Source organism: Thermobia domestica, chromosome 14, assembly GCF_964235325.1.
Source record: "Thermobia domestica chromosome 14, izTheDome1.hap1.1, whole genome shotgun sequence".
NCBI lineage: Eukaryota > Metazoa > Arthropoda > Insecta > Zygentoma > Lepismatidae > Thermobia > Thermobia domestica.
The window spans coordinates 96,512,565-96,529,216 of NC_137467.1; the positions used below are offsets into that span (position 1 = coordinate 96,512,565).

At 30.9% G+C, this 16,652-nt stretch overlaps 1 protein-coding gene across 1 annotated transcript in view; it reads left to right on the forward strand.

The window, feature by feature from the left end:
- LOC145670272 (fat-like cadherin-related tumor suppressor homolog) overlaps window positions 1–8,362 on the forward strand; it is a 614,703-nt gene extending 606,341 nt beyond the window's left edge. The window contains exons 3-4 of the mRNA XM_081738698.1: window positions 4,236–4,284; window positions 8,019–8,362. Of these exons, the coding sequence (XP_081594824.1) occupies window positions 4,236–4,284; window positions 8,019–8,313 (344 nt within the window). The 3' untranslated portion in view covers window positions 8,314–8,362. The remainder of the gene's footprint in view (window positions 1–4,235; window positions 4,285–8,018) is intronic.
- Window positions 8,363–16,652: the final 8,290 nt, after the last annotated feature.

A 16,652-nucleotide genomic window follows, 5' to 3' on the forward strand; every position in this document is an offset into this window, starting at 1 on the left:
TCGTCGTTCATTTCAATTGTGCCTCCACAGCCACACTTTGCTTTTGTGTAACATGTATTGTATCTGTCAACTAGCTGAAATAATATACTTAATCATTGGCTATAATTCGTTTCTTTAATAATTCATTACAATCTTGTAATAGTGTTAATGTCCTTAGGGTGTTGGTTTTCCCCCAAATGACCATACTTTTTTATACCTATAATAATATAGGAGAAAATATGAATTAAGCAGGAAATAATTATTATCAAAACCCATAATTGAAACATGTACAAAGACTCGGTTATAAATTCGGATAGAATATCAACATTTTTCTTAGATAATATATATTGACATATTTCAGATGTCTTGTATGTATGTGCGATCACAGTATGGATCTATGGATACACAGGTTTATCAAAATTTGAAGACCCAGCTTCTTCCAGCTGTAACGCCTATTTGGGTTCCGTTTGGGCTGTATAAATACTTTTCTTCTGCAGTATTAAAAAATAAAAATCAACCTACTTCCGTAAGAGATTGTCTTTGCTCTAACATTAACTCTGTACGCTTGAAAATATTTACTTAAATTATTTTGATATGCCGTACATAGTAGGGGATAGACGTAACCATCGTAGTAGTCTTTCCAGTTTTTTAGACATTTGGCGTCGAGTTAATGGCGTTTATTGCATGATTAGAGGGGTGTTTGCTATTTATGAGTGTTTTTTATGTTATTTATTGAGTGAAAATATGTGTTTATTGACAATTTATGGCTGTGAAAGTTAAAATTCGTAGAAAATACAATTTGACTGAAGGTTATCTTGAAAAATAAAACTTTATTGTTGTGTTTTGATACGTTCTTTCATCATTTATTATTGCCAATATGTGAAACGATGTTGGAAAAATCCTTGACACCTGAATTCTTAGAAATTACAATTTGCTCAAGGTTTTTGAGAGTTGATGCAAGGCCAAGTAACGCTTTATTATTGGCTATATATGAATTCTTTGAAGAATTCTTTGAAGATTTAACCATCTTTGTTGGAGGATACACCTGTGATTCTGTGTAGGTATTTATGACGTGATATCGTCCTTCACCCGAAAGGAGCCGTGAAAAAATTAGGATTGACCGTTAGGTACAACCATCAGATTTAATTACAGAGTGACCTTCACATAGATACCAGAGTCCCCCTCAAAAAGATTTTTGGAACACAATTGTGCAATTTAGTTACTGTTAAAAAAAGAAACTGTTAGGGATTATTGTCTACTTTTTAGAGAGCTTTGTGAAGATTGCATTCTAGATGTCCTTCAAGAAATTTTTTACTCCCTTACAGAAAAAAAAAGAGAAAATAAAACCCAAAGTTGACATTGAACTTGGAAAAGCTTTATGTATTGTTCCCCTTTTACGTAACAGTTAGGTTGTTACATGAATTTGTTTCCCTCGAGTTTTTGTAAAGATTGTATTGAAACGAAACATTCTTTCTTTTGTTGCTTATGACTGCTGTAAAGAGACCCGCGCCGAAACACATGTTGCAACTTAAGGGTGGAAGGGACGGAGGGTGAACTGAGTTGCCCAAACTTGTTTTGGCGGGAAGACCTGTTTACAAAAATTGTTATTGTGAATGAATGAATATTAACACCTATGATTAAAAAATGTATATGAATTATGTAATGGCCATGATGTATGATGAAATCATTTTATGATTTGTAAATATTGTGCCGTATGGTTATATCACCTAGGTTATCTTATATCAGTTTACTTTTCATATTATATCATATCATATACTTCATATCATAACAATCCCCTTATGATAAGTAAAATGTTGGAATGAAGAAAGTGAGAGGAAAACTCATGAGCAAGGTGTTTGCTCACTACAAATTTACTTGATTGGAAATCGAACCAAGATATTTCAAGCAGTGGAGATGTGGATTGTAGCAGCAATGCACTAAATACTTAGAAAATGTTTAAATAATTGTACAACCTAGGATTTACCAACTAACAGAGAACAAGACTTTTTTCACTGTGGTACTAGCCCTTAGAAAGTGAGAGGAATCTTTATTTATTTAGATATTATTGATTGACACTTGTTTATGTTGAGTTTAGTAAAATGGTTTTGACGAGGAAATAAACCAAGAACCTCATATACTAGAGACTTCTTTACCACTGAGACTATATGAATTTATTAAGTTTAATGTCAGAGAATTATTCTGTTAGACTAATTTATATGAATCCATTTTTGTCGTAATATTTCCTTTATGAAAAAATAAAATAGCGGAATGAGGAAGTGGGAGGAAACGGGGAACTTTAAGAAGACTTATGAACTTGATGCTGATTAGTACAATTTATATAATACATTTTTTTTTGTTATAAGAATACTAAAAAATGATTTGGCCATGCTTGACATGAGAAAATTCACCAGCAGAGGTAGATGCTCTACCATTGAACTAGTTTGTACCATTATTAATTATATTAATTGGGTTCCGCATGAGCCGATTGATACAGAATTTTTATAACTAGATTTGATTTGTGTTGATTTTTAGATTAGTGTGTCTTTTAACAACGAGGCTATATGAGACATGAACCTACAATTTTATCGTAGAATTTGAACTATACACCTCCACCGGGAATTGAACCCGGTTTTTATGCCAAAGGCTTCCGTCAGGAATTGAGTTACGTTATTTTGATTTAGATTAGTGTATCTTTTAGCAGTGCGGCTATATGAGACGTGAACCTACAGTTTTATCGTAGAATCCAAACTATATACTTCCGCCGGGAATTGAACCCGGTTTTCTACGCCAAAGGCACCTGTTGGGAATTGTGTTGAGTTGTGTTGATTTTTAGATTAGCGTGTTTTTAGCAGTGTGGATATATGAGACGTGAATTTACAGTTTTATCGTAGAATTTGAACTATACACCTCCACCGGGAATTGAGTTGATTTTGAGTTTAACTTTCCGTTTAGCAGCGAGGTTATATGAGACATGGACTTATTGATTAACGTAGAATCCAGACTATATACCTCCACTGGAAATCGAGTTATTTTAATTTTAGATTAGTATGTATTTTAACACCGAGGCTATATGAGACGTGGACCTACGAACCACATGAGCTCCCGCCGGGAATCGAACCCGGGTCTCCCACGCCAAAGGTACCCACCGGGAAACGAATTGGAAACGTTACACATACTATTGAAAATGAACTTAGGACCACATGTATTAAAGGCAAGCATGATGTAAGGAAAAATAAGTGTTGAATGCATGGACATGTATGTTATGTGTACAGTAAATGCAATACAATGTTTGTTATGAAATTGATTAAAAATACATACTTGGTGAGGTTCTTAGAACATAATTAATTGCCATACTTTAATGAACTTTAGTTACACATATACTAATTATATAATGAGAGAAAAAATACTCACAGAATCTATAAAAGCCGATGGTAGACTATTGGGCGTCTTATTGCAGTTTGAAGGACAGGATTTCTTACCCTCGGAGTAAGAGGGAAGGTAGAATTGCTTCTTTTTTTTCTTTTTCTTTTTTAAATGTTTGTATCCATTCCGTTATTGCTATGAGGGTTATTGTCCATATAGAATTCCAGAGAGAGAGAGAAAGAGAGAGAGAGAGAGAGAGAGAGAGAGAGAAAAAAGTGGTTTACAATCTTTTTAGAGGACTCTTTTTTATTATTATTGTATGGAATTGTGAAAATTGGCGTGGGTTTCTTCTGTTCAATATAAAAACTGAATTTTGAAGATTTTTGTCATTTCAAGTTAGTTGGATAGATTGTGACGGTGTTCTTGCTTCAAAGTTGTTTTTTTCATCGGCGCTACTTCATTTGTTCTTATATTTGAAAAGGTAAGTGGACTTCTGTCTTCTTAAATATATTCAGATAAAAATTCATTTTCATTAATTGATTACAAGATATGAAACATTTTTAATATTATTATTATTGGAAAATTATCTTAGAGTAATTCTTGTTGATTGTATGAATTCATTTGGAAATTATTATCTTCTTTTTGTTTCATATCACATTTATTTTACCAAATACATGCAAGCTGACTTATAGTATCCTGAAAACATGGCATTTTGAGAAATAATTGGATTTTGTTTTTAATTTCTTAGACTTAGCTCATTGGAATGAAAAATTTCTTCATTTTCGGAAAGGAATAATTTTATAATAAATATTCATTTGATTTTTCTTAGCACTGATTATTTTTTGTAATAGAAAAATTCAAATATAGTAATTCATTTTTTCTTTCTTTTTTAGATTATACCATTTCCAGGAGTTTGAACCACGCTTCAGAAAGAATTACCAGGTAAGAAAAATAATATATTTCTTATTATCATTATATAATATGTAATGTTGAAGACATACAAATGTTTATTTTTCATGGAAGACCACAGAATGAAATCAATATTATTAGTTGGATATTAACCGTATCTAGAATACATATTGCTTTTAAAGTCTAATTGAAAACAAACATTTATCATTATAGATATTTTGCCTTTATTGATAGGGTACAGCTGAGAAGCTTCTATGCTCCACCGCTAACCTTTTTTGTTTTTTGCGTGCAATCTTTTAGTTTTAATATTAACCCTTTCCCTCTTTTTCCGTTATCATACCCTCTAGGATATCACTCATGATAGATTATTTTCTTAGGCAATAATACAACTAATTTCTCTTCCTAATAATGTCTAAAAATATTCTTTTCTCACCCAACACTTCTAACATCCTGTTATTTCTTTTTGCTTTACCCAACTAATTCTTACCATTTTTCTCCACATTTACATTTTGAAGGCTTCCAGTTGATTTTTTTCACCACTTAGGAAAGCGTAACAAGCATGAGGAAAACGTAAATTACAAACAGTAGACACCAAATCCATGTTTTTAGCTATGAAATGAAATCAGTGCAGAGCTTTTTCGTATTAGTTGAATTGATATTTTATATTTGGACTGATCGAAAGACAAATGGTGTATTATTAAATCATGTTTTATATACGAACATATTTATAAAAATTATTGAGTTATCAAGTTAATGGTCTTTTCACAACTAGACTATATGAGACGGGGACCTCAAGTGAAATGTATCTTTTTTTCGTGAACCAAGTTAGGATTTTTTTATGTTAACAACAAGTACAATAACTAAGTACTATTTTTGTGCAATAACTAGGGTATATGAGACGGGTCCTAGTGATTAACATCGAATCTGAACTACATGGGTTTGCCGAGAATTGAACACTGCTCTTTCACGGCAAAGGGGTGCACGATAACTAAGAAGTTACGAGGAAATTTTATGAAATGTAATGTTTTACAGAAGATTAAGATTGTGTTTTGAATTATAGGTCAGAATTACATCTATTTTAACACGTTTGTACAATATTTCCTTCAGTAATCGTACTATTTGCGGAAAGATATAAAGTGATAGTTGTTTGTGTGTATGATGGACCAAGATTTGAGCATTTATTTGTTCTGAATGAAAGAAATCTTTATATTATTTTGTGAAAAATGGTAGATGTTAGATTCTGTATGTGATTACTAGGTTTCTTGAACAAAATATATCATAATATTTAGTGAATTTATCAGAAATAGTAATGAATTATTCATGGTAGATTAATCGGTTTTTCTTTTTATATTTGGTCTTCCTGTTGGTGTTTTTCCATATATTGACAGAATAATTAAATTGTTGAATAGAGTTGAACGGTATTCACCAGTTATGGTATATACTGATGATGTAAATTTAATAGGGGATGATAGGAAAACAATAGAAATAAATGCAGAGATCTTATGAAATGCTTGCAGGGACATGGCTTTAGAAATAAATGCAGAGAAAAGTAAATACACAAAAGTGCGTTGGGACCGTAATACTGCATTTTATAGAGACGTTAAAATATTAAATAATACTTTTGATAAAATGGTTAGTTTCAAATATTTAAGATCAGTATTAACAGAGGAAAAATCAAATTCACGGAGAAATTAAATGGCGACTAAAACCAGGGAATTCGTGCATTATTCAATTCATATTGTCAAAGAATATGAAGCTTAAAATATATATAAAACGTTAATTATGCTTGCGTTGTTCTGTATGGTTGCAAAACATGATCGTTTACTCTGAGGAAAGAACATAGACTAAAAGTATTTCAGTACAAGATCCTGAGACGAATATTTGGACCCAAGAGGAAGGGGAATGGTGGAAACTTCATAACGTAATTTATTAGATTGTTTATTAAACATGATTAGGGTTGTCAAGTCTAGGAGGGCGTATGTTATGTAATATAATCGTAATAAAAGAGGAAAACGGCCATTAGAAAGACCTAGGCGCAGATGGGAGGATGGATCTCGCAGAGATAGGCATACAAAGTAGAAATTGGATGTAATTATCTAAGGATAGAAGTCAGTGGAGAGCTTTTGTGAACGTGGCCTCCGGGTTTCATAGGTCATAGAGTTAGTTAGTTAGTTAGTTACTTGAATAAATAGATACTTATTAACGATAATAAGAAAACTTTTAAGAATATTATTTCACACTTTTCTAAAATAGAACTGATTGCTTAACAGATTTGGATTGCTTGTTGTTTTATAATATGATATCGTATTCTTAATTTGATCGACTGATTTACATAATTTTCATAAGTAATTATTTCCCAAACATTTTAGTAATGTTATTGGAAAAAATGAAATCTTTAGTTTCGCACCATTATATTAGATTAAATTATAATGAAAGTAGAAAGGGTTCCCCACGAGAAAATGTAGAAGTATGATGTTTGCGGAAGATCTAAATTGACAACATAAATCAAGTAATCCATGCATCAGAAACGAAGGCTTTACCATTGATTTTTGCGTCACCCTTATTCATATTATTCTTATTGAATTAGGAATATAGTTTGAAATATAAACAATGGTTAAATTCCTTTACAGAACACAAGATTTTCCCGAATTTTTTATCATCTAAGAATATGTTATACCGTTACAACTCATGACATGTACACAATTCAATGAAAGGGTATCTTGACATATGTTGCCTTGCATTGCCTTTCGATTAAATGATTTGACAGTATATTTCGTAGAAAAGTGTATATATCATTACATGTAGGTATAGAAAAGAATTCCGAAATTAGAATATAGAGTTGGACATCTAAACTTATTGTGCCCCTTGAGGGATGATATCTCTCGGAGAGAGAATAATCCGTGAAAGAAAATGTTTGTTTAATCCTTACATGTTAGACAACCCAATATGATTCACTGTACTGTTGGGTTATCTAATCTGAACGATAACTGAGTTTTACGTCTGATGGTTATACCGCTACGCTAAAGGAAACTGTGATTTGTTGAACCATCACTTTACAAAAAGAAACCACATAAAAGTATATAAAACCCCAACAAAAGCAAAGTACATGGTGTTTGTCCACCACAATTTATAAAAAATAAATCCAAACTTAATGTTTGTTATAAAATGTTGAAATAATTCGCAGACGCTAAGATTAAAACGGGACCACAAGCACCAAAGGTGAACCCTGTATCAGTGAATCACCAAGAACCCCAAAAAATCATTTTAATTCACTAAATTTTAGTTATTATTCTAAGCTAGGATAAAACACTTGAAAATAACCTGTGGGATAAGGAAGAATTGTGCTTGTTTTTCGTAACGAAATAATTTGATTGTACTGTCCAACTGACTTGATTATTTTCTTAAGGTATAAATATATGTAAATTAACACATATTTTATTTCAAAGACCAATAAGAATGATACTTGAGATAATTAAGGCAACGGTCCGTACGATACCTTCATATTACAAGACCAATATATGAAATTAAACTTACATAGACTTTTAATTTGTAGAACTGAAGTTTAGTCTTGAAAATTTGTTGACTTAAAAGATCAAAAATTAATAGTATTAGAGCTAGGGTATTGCTAAAAAATGTTGAGTTCTGATTTTTAGAGGATATAAATTTACCTCTTTTGTGGTAAATGGTTAGCCATAAGGATACTTAAGTTAAAATAAGTAGATTTGTAAATTTCAATTACTGATAATTTTGTTTCTGTTATTTTGCAGGATGGCAGAGGGAAAATCTACCTTTGATCTTCTTCAATCAATTGAAGAGATTGATTGTATTTTAATAGACATTGAGGAAGAAGAAAAAAGAAAAACATCAGAAATGGAAGAAAGCAGAAAAAGGAAGGAAAGAGAGGAGGACGAAGAAGAAGAAGAAAGGAGAAAAAAACAAAAGCAAGAAGAAGATGCTTTATGGGAACTATTCCCATTAGATGAAGAATCTATTATTAATATAATAATTATAATGAAAAGAGTAGAAGCAATAGAAAAATTAAGATTGAAAAAGAAAAAGTGAAAAAAAAAGTGTACATAGAAATCAAGATTTGTAAATAGTAAAAATAAAATGATTTCTAGTTTAAAATTAATTATATTGAAAATTTGATGGTTTTATTTCAAGAAAATGTGACTCGTTCTTTTCCCATTTTAATATGTGTGAGTTATTTTAAAATATTGTTTTCAGCAAAAAAGACTTTTTGAGACATGAACCTGCAACTTATTATCTGATTTCAATCAGCTCAATTTGAATTGTTTTTATTTCTTTTAAGAATTTTAATCCTATTTGAGACATGAATCTACAGAATAAGTTGATATCCGAACCACATAAACAATCAAACTCAAAATTATCTTTGTCAAATGTGGATATGAAGAAGATCTATTATTATTATTATTATTATTATTATTATTATTATTATTATTATTATTATTATTTTATTTAACAGTTATGATCTTTAGGCTAAACTAGACTATTGATTAAGGAAACTGAATGACAGAAAAACTAACTTTATGCTCTTTTGGCAGAAATCGAACCCAGAACCACGTGTACCAAAGGCACATACACTAGTTACTTGGCCAATTATTATTATTATTATTATTATTATTATTATTATTATTATTATTATTATATTGATTTGTAACCGTATGAGACTTGTACGGTTATTGAAGGTGCCTAGAAATTTAATGGAAGAACAAATCCTGAAATTGATGGTGAGTAAATTAACTGAAAAATATTCTTTGTTTACATTTGCTAACATGGAAAGATTCAGAAACGTTTCCCCATTCATAATTTTAAGGTGATCACTTCACACACACTCATAATCACTTGAGAAAACAAGTTTTAGTTGAATACGGTATCCTTTCGTTCCCTCCTCTACCTTTTCCCCCTCTTCAGCGGGTTTTTTCACTGTTTGGGTATTTTTCTAAGAAAAGAGGTTCTGGTTTTGGGAGGTGGGATTCTTTCGAAGAAAGCGAAAGTGGTGGGAATAGCCTTTTAAGTATAAAATACTGTTAGGAAGGAAGGAAGGAATTCTGAATGTCTATAAGATTTGAAGGTTATCTTTTGCTATGAATTGTCTGCGCTTTCCAATGTATTTTTGTTTTTATAATATCATAGCAGAAAATTCTAACAGTGTCTTTCAGATTTATGTTGCTATTAGAAATGAAGAATAAAAATATTTAGTTGAACTTGAAATATACAAATCACACGTTGTCCTGTAACACTTGACCCAATATTAGAAAACATCCTTATGTGACTCTTTTGTTTTGAGATTGATTTGTGAAAATTGGAATCGAATAGGATTAAGATTATGATTTAGATTTTGGTCTTTTAACATCTAAGACCATTTACCACTTCACGTTTGAGGGGTAATGTTGTTCAACGAGCACACAATCCGTGAAGGGAAGGAAGGAATAAAGGATCCGGGGAGGAAAAAAGTGGTTTGGGACTTATAAGTTAGGTATCACCAAGGCATTTAACTGTTGTGGATGAGGAAAATCCAAGAAAAATTCATTCAAGGTGGATGGCTTAAAAGTATTGTACACTTTTTTTTTTTGACCGAGTGCCTCCCACTGGGACTGCTTGCATCAAACTGGAATCGAATCATTGTGTCCAACTACATGAATATTTCATGTCAGTCTATTATTTTTTCTCATTCTATATTAATTAAGTAAAAATATGGTGGTTATTCCATATGTTTGAGCAATAAATATTCTTTGGATTGGTATAGAATTTTAGTTAAAGTATCATGGAGAAGTCCATTGAAATGAATTAGTGCTATAGCTTGTGATTCATTAAATTTTATAGAGAATCATGTGTTGGTTTTTGAAAAATACTATTTTCAATCAATCAATCCAAAGCAAATGAATGATCAATGATTAAATTACATACATTATGACATTCTTTGTAAAAAATATGCATCTTTTAACGTCATTTAAAATGTGACTGTAAAGAAGAATGATGATTTCTGAAACAACACAAAATCTTTTAATGGTGCTTGTAGAACGAAAAAAGTTGAGAAAATTTGACACCTTGAGAGAGTGTATATTACAGAATGTATATTACAGATAAAACACAATTTGAATAAAAAGTATTAGTTAGGATTGAAACTGATGAGTTTGAGTATTGAAACTGATGGGTTTGAAGGATAATGTTCTTTAGGGAGTACACAATCCGGAAAAGGAATAAGGAGGAGTACAAGCTATAAGTAAGGTACCATCCCGGCCTTTGCTTCAAATGATTAAATAAAGAAGAAAAAGCCTGGAAAACTTCATTCAAACTTTTACAAATTTTGACAGAGGAAATCCGTAAGCGGGGGTACAACATAAGCCAAAACGATAACGAATATACTACGTGGATTATTCTAGTATTAATTCAAGAAATATACCAAGTAGCTTAGCAATTCTTTAGGAATAAAATACCAAAAACCTTATTATTTTAGATTCCGTTTATCATACATTGTTGGGGTCATAATAAAAAGAGGAAAACAACCCTTAGGAAAACCTAGGGAAGATGTATCTTGCAGAAATAGGCATACAAAGTAGAACCAGTTGGGTATGGATAGAAATCATTCAAGAGCTTTTGTAATTGATGCAATGAATTTTGGGGGGTGAATGGGTTGTTTTATTCGGGCTAAAAGATAATGAGTAAGAACATATAGAAGTAAAATACACTTCCACTGAGTGACTGTTATAAAAATTAAATGAGTAAGGTACATTGTAGTATAAGAAATCATTCTATCACTGACTTAATTTGATGGAAAGACCTCAAGTATCATAAGGAAACACTGTAGCACTAAGCCGTCATGGGTATTAAAATGAACACGTTGAAGATTAATGAGGAAGTCTCAAGTTATATAAGGAATCATGTAATATAAGGAATCAAGTAATATAAGGAATCAGTTTATTACTAAATCAGTACATTCAAACTCAATCAGGGACCTCAATTAGTGCAAGGAAGTACTGTATCACTGAGTCATCATGTATCATAAGTAATTATTCTACCACTAATTTTTCATAAAGGAGATTAAATGAGGCATTCTCCATAAGAAAACATTGTATCATTGAAGTCTACATGGTGAAAAGAACACATGTACCATAAGGAAACAGTATAGTCCTAAATCAATCTAATGAAAAGACCAGAAGAAGTAGATGCAATCTAAAAACATGAAACTTGACTTATTATTCAGTTCAAAATCTCTTGGTGAAGAATGTTAAGCTTAAAATCATGTATATTGTTCTGAAATATATGGAAATTAGGTACTCATGTCCTATACCCAAAAAATAGATTTTGAAGATAGACTTAGCCAGTAGATGTGAAAGCAATTAAAATAGATATCGCTGCTAAAATATGAATTAGTATAGAATAATTGATATGTTCCAGATTTCATACCGCATAGTTAAAATCTATGTGATATATTGTGTTATAGAATGTATTTATTTACGTTATATTTATCAATTGTAGTGAGAAATAAAGTCTTTGGTATTACAGCAAAGCCGTAATCAGTTCAAAATCTAAGGAACATGTATAGTTTACCGTAAAATTTCTTAGGGGATCTTCCTTGGATATAAACTTATGTTATACAAAAGAGAAGGCAAACGTCATGGCTATTCAAAATTACGATTACGCTTAGCAAGTTTACGATATTCCATTTTACAGTAAGACTAAAAAGTACTTTCTTAGTTTTTAATCAGAGATACTCAAGCTTGCAGATACTCAGTAAAAAATACATAGATAGAGTAAAAACAAGGTACAGATACTCAATCTTGTAGATAGTCAGTAAAATTCATAAATAGAGTAAAACCAAGCTACAGATACTCAAACTTGTAGATAGTCAGTAAAATTCATAGATAGAGTAAAACCAAGGTACAGATACTCAATCTTGTAGATAGTCAGTAAAATTCATAGAGAGAGTAAAAAACAAGCTACAGATACTCAAACTTGTAGATAGTCAGTAAAATTCATAGATAGAGTAAAACCAAGGTACAGATACTCAATCTTGTAGATAGTCAGTAAAATTCATAGAGAGAGTAAAAAACAAGCTACAGATACTCGAAAAACATGCAGATACACCATAAAATACATAGAGTAAAACAAGATACAGATACTCAAAACATGCAGATACGGCATAAAATACGTAGAGAGAGTAAAAACAAGCTACAGATACTCAAAAACATGCAGATACTCCATAAAATACATAGATAGAACAAAAACAAGCTACAGATACTCAAAAAAAAACATGTAGATACTCCATAAAATACATAGATAAAGTAAAAACAAGCTACAGATACTCCATAAAATACATAGATAGAACAAAAACAAGCTACAAATACTCAAAACAAGCAGATATGTCATCAAATACATAGATAGAGAAAAACACATACAGACGATACGTGCAAAAGAGAGAAAGAGAGAGATAAAGAGAGGGACGTGTAGATACTTAAAAACAATCAGAAAGGATGTCAACAAACAAGCTACAGATACTCAAAAAAACATGCAGATACGTGATAAAATACATAGATAGAACAAAAACAAGCTACAAATACTCGAAAAACATGCAGATACGGCATAAAATACATAGATAAAATAAAAACAAGCTACAGATATTCAAATGCCAGCAAATACGTCCTAAAATACATAGATAGATTAAAAACAAGCTACAGATACTCGAAAAACATGCAGATACGGCATAAAATACATAGATAGATTAAAAACAAGGTACAGATACTCAAAACAAGCAGATACATCATAAATACATAGATAGATTAAAAACACATACAGAGGATACGTGAAAAAAGAAAGGGACAAGCAGAAAGGAGTTCAACAAAGAAACTACAGATATTCAAGCTTGCAGATACCTCATAAAATACAGAGAAAGAAAGAGAAAGAGAGAGAGAGAGAGAGAGAGAGCTACATTAGCAGAGGAATTTGTTTCGGGAACCGGGTAAGAATCATTTGTACTGTACGTGCAGTGCAAAAATGATCACAAATTTATTTCAGGAAACAATGTAAACTTAATATGAGAATATTTTATATTAAATATCTTCTCTACACACAAGATAATATTGCGTGACATGTCCAGACTTACGCCCTGCGTAACTTCTTCTATTTTTTCTATTCCATAGTTAATCAATTAATTAATATGAGTGAGATAAAACATACTAATAGTATATTACATCAATAGGAATTTGAACCTTTATTATAAAGCTTTGAGAGCAAAAATGGTCTATAAATAGTCTAAAAAATAGTCTTCCGTTCCAAGCGCTGCTATTGGTTAAAGGAATTCCACTCGCTTTCTTTCGCTTAGCAAGAGCTAAACTCTTATTGGCTCAACGCGTGGGTGTGTGAGGGTGTGAGCGTTAGTCTACATTTTTTTGCCACGGCTCAAGACATTTTGGCAGCACAATAGTAATTATTGAAACAAAGTGATAAACATATATAGTACGAGCAAAGTTGACATTTTCTTTTCAGTATAAACAAGCAAAAGTAAATGTATATAACATAATACTTAAAGAATATAGGGTTATATTTTATAAGAATATAACTAGTAAAAAATAAACATATTTCAATGAACGTGTTAATTCCTATATTTACAATGAAGTCACTAATATGAATTAAAAATATTAATTTCAAAATTAAAAATGAGTCAAGTGAGTAGTATTATGTTCAAATGTGGTCATACTTAAAAATAGATCAAGTGAGTAGAGTTGGCACAAAATGTTGTCATATCAATGGAATTATAAGACAATAAGGGGAATCATACAGTAATATTTTGCACATTACATATTCTAATGTTTGTAAGTAAAATTGGAAACATCAGTGTAAACATATACGGATTACAGGAGTTACATATATAGATGTGCGTATAACAAGTAAATATTGCAATTTATTACTTAACAACCACCTAATAATATAAATCCATTTTTCCGCACATGCGTTTATATTTCTGGCACGGATATAAACGTAAAACTGTACTAACAGGCCCCGCGCGCGCTCGGCGTGGGTATAATCGTGAAACCGTACTCACCGGCGCCGCATGCAGCCGGCGCAAATATAATCGTAAAACCGTACTAACCGGTACCGCGTGTGCCCGACGCAAATATAAACGTAAAACCGTACTCGCCCGGCCCCGCGTGCGGCATCCGCGTATAACAACGCGCGCAAATTTCTTATGGCTGTACAATTCCATGTCACACTAGTGCTATGCATCCGATTGGCAAACAAATAATAGTATTGCCAACTTTTCTACATAAATGATACATTATCATTATCAATTACATACTGTATATTAAAGACTATCATCTCTTAATGCCATGCTCTGTGAATGGAAACATAGATGTTGATTAATGCATAGTAAATCTAACAAATGTCAAATGTGAAGGAATGCTAAGTGATACAGTATTGTATATACATACATACTGAATAGTAAAAGCAATGGGTGTCAACAAAATGCCTAATATGTTATACTCACTATAAAATTGTATAAGAAAAAAAAAGCATTCACAATATACACTTCTTATAATGTTAAAAATAACACATCGGGGTCCCTACATAATACATGCATTGACGTGCAGTGGGTGGTATGTCTGATGTCTACCATATAGTTTACTTTGATTTTATTTATGTTTAGCAAATAGAATTGGTAGGTATATATGAAGTCAACCATTTCATATTCACACATTTTTTTAAACCGATTTTTTATTCACCGTACCTAATAAAGCATATCACGCAAAGCAAACATACAATATATCTTTTAGTATTGATATGAACGATATATATTAGTATCTAATAAAGTATAGGAGTTCTGTGAGTATAATAAAGTATTAGTACATCATTGTACATATACACCCTAGCAGTTTGTATCGGTTCATTTCTTGCGCCATACATATATTTGTACCTTTTATATTTTATATTTAAGTATAGTAAATATGCATATTGCTATGCGTATATGTTGGATAGTAAACATCACGTCAAACATATTTTTATTTCCTTTCCGTTATATATCATAAACTATACAATACATAAATAAATAAGATAAAATATGCGTGTTATTTATACTATACAAATTAATATCTACCTTATGATGCATATCAAATCATAAAATATTACTTCTTTTTTCTCATTATTGCAAATATTTTAGGGAAAAGTCGCAATAAATGAAAACGGTAAGTAACGTTGTCAGTTGCCGATAAACAAAACTGAAAATTTCCCCGCTAAAATTATAATACCTATAATAATCCTTTTGAATATTTCTTAATGTAACATTTCTTTCAAAGCAAACTTTCTTATATTAAGCAATACTTTTTCCTTTAAGTAATATTTTTCACTCAGTAGGTATATCATTGCTTATATTGTTGTTCTCTTGTTTGTGTTTGCCAGGTAATTTTAATTGTTAGGCTTCTTGTAGGAACAATACTGTTGTGAAAATATTAATTATTTATTCTTTCTTTCTGTTTTTTTTTGTTTGATACTAATTCTTTTTATGCTCTTTATATTTTAACTAACTAACTAGATAACTAACCTGATTTTATTTTCTTTCTTTTCTTTTGTTGTCTCTGTTTGCTACTAATTATTTTCCATTCTCTTTATATTTTAATTAATTAACTAAATAACTAAGTTGATTTTATTTTATTTCTTTTTTCTGTTCTTAGTGTATGCTACGTAATTTTAATAGTTATGCTTTTTGTAGGAACAACACTGTTGGGAAAATATTATTTTTTCTTTCGTATCTTTTAATGAATTGTTTTCTACGAAATCTCATTATTTATTTAACCTCTCGTAATAAATTACTCGAACACTTTGTGTGAGCATATTAAAGATGATCAAAATACTAATTATTTATTGATTCGTATTATTTATTTTAAATTGGATCATTTGCTTTGCAAATTCAGAACACTATGTGTGAAAGTTTTAAAAATAGTTGTTAAAATGATTCGAACACTTCGTGTGAGCATACTAAAATGTTCAAAAATACTAATATTTTATTGATTCGTATGCCAAAGCATACTCGGTAGAACAGCTACGCTGTCAACTTCTTAATAAATTGTTTCTGTTATATATGTTGTTGTTAGTTATCGTTTAAGTTACAAATTATAATAATTATTAATTCAACATGTGATAAACACAAGATTCTAACGCGTATGGATACAAAATTTTTCTTAATGCAATTGCGTACGAAATTACAAACTAAATGCGTCTGGGTACGAGATTTCAAACTGAATGCACCTGGGTGCGAGATTACAAATTGAATGCACCTTGGTGCGAGAATACAAATTGAATGTGTCTGGGTACGAGATTACAAACTGAATATACCTGGGGACGAGACTACAAAATAAATGTATCTGAATACGAAATTACATAGT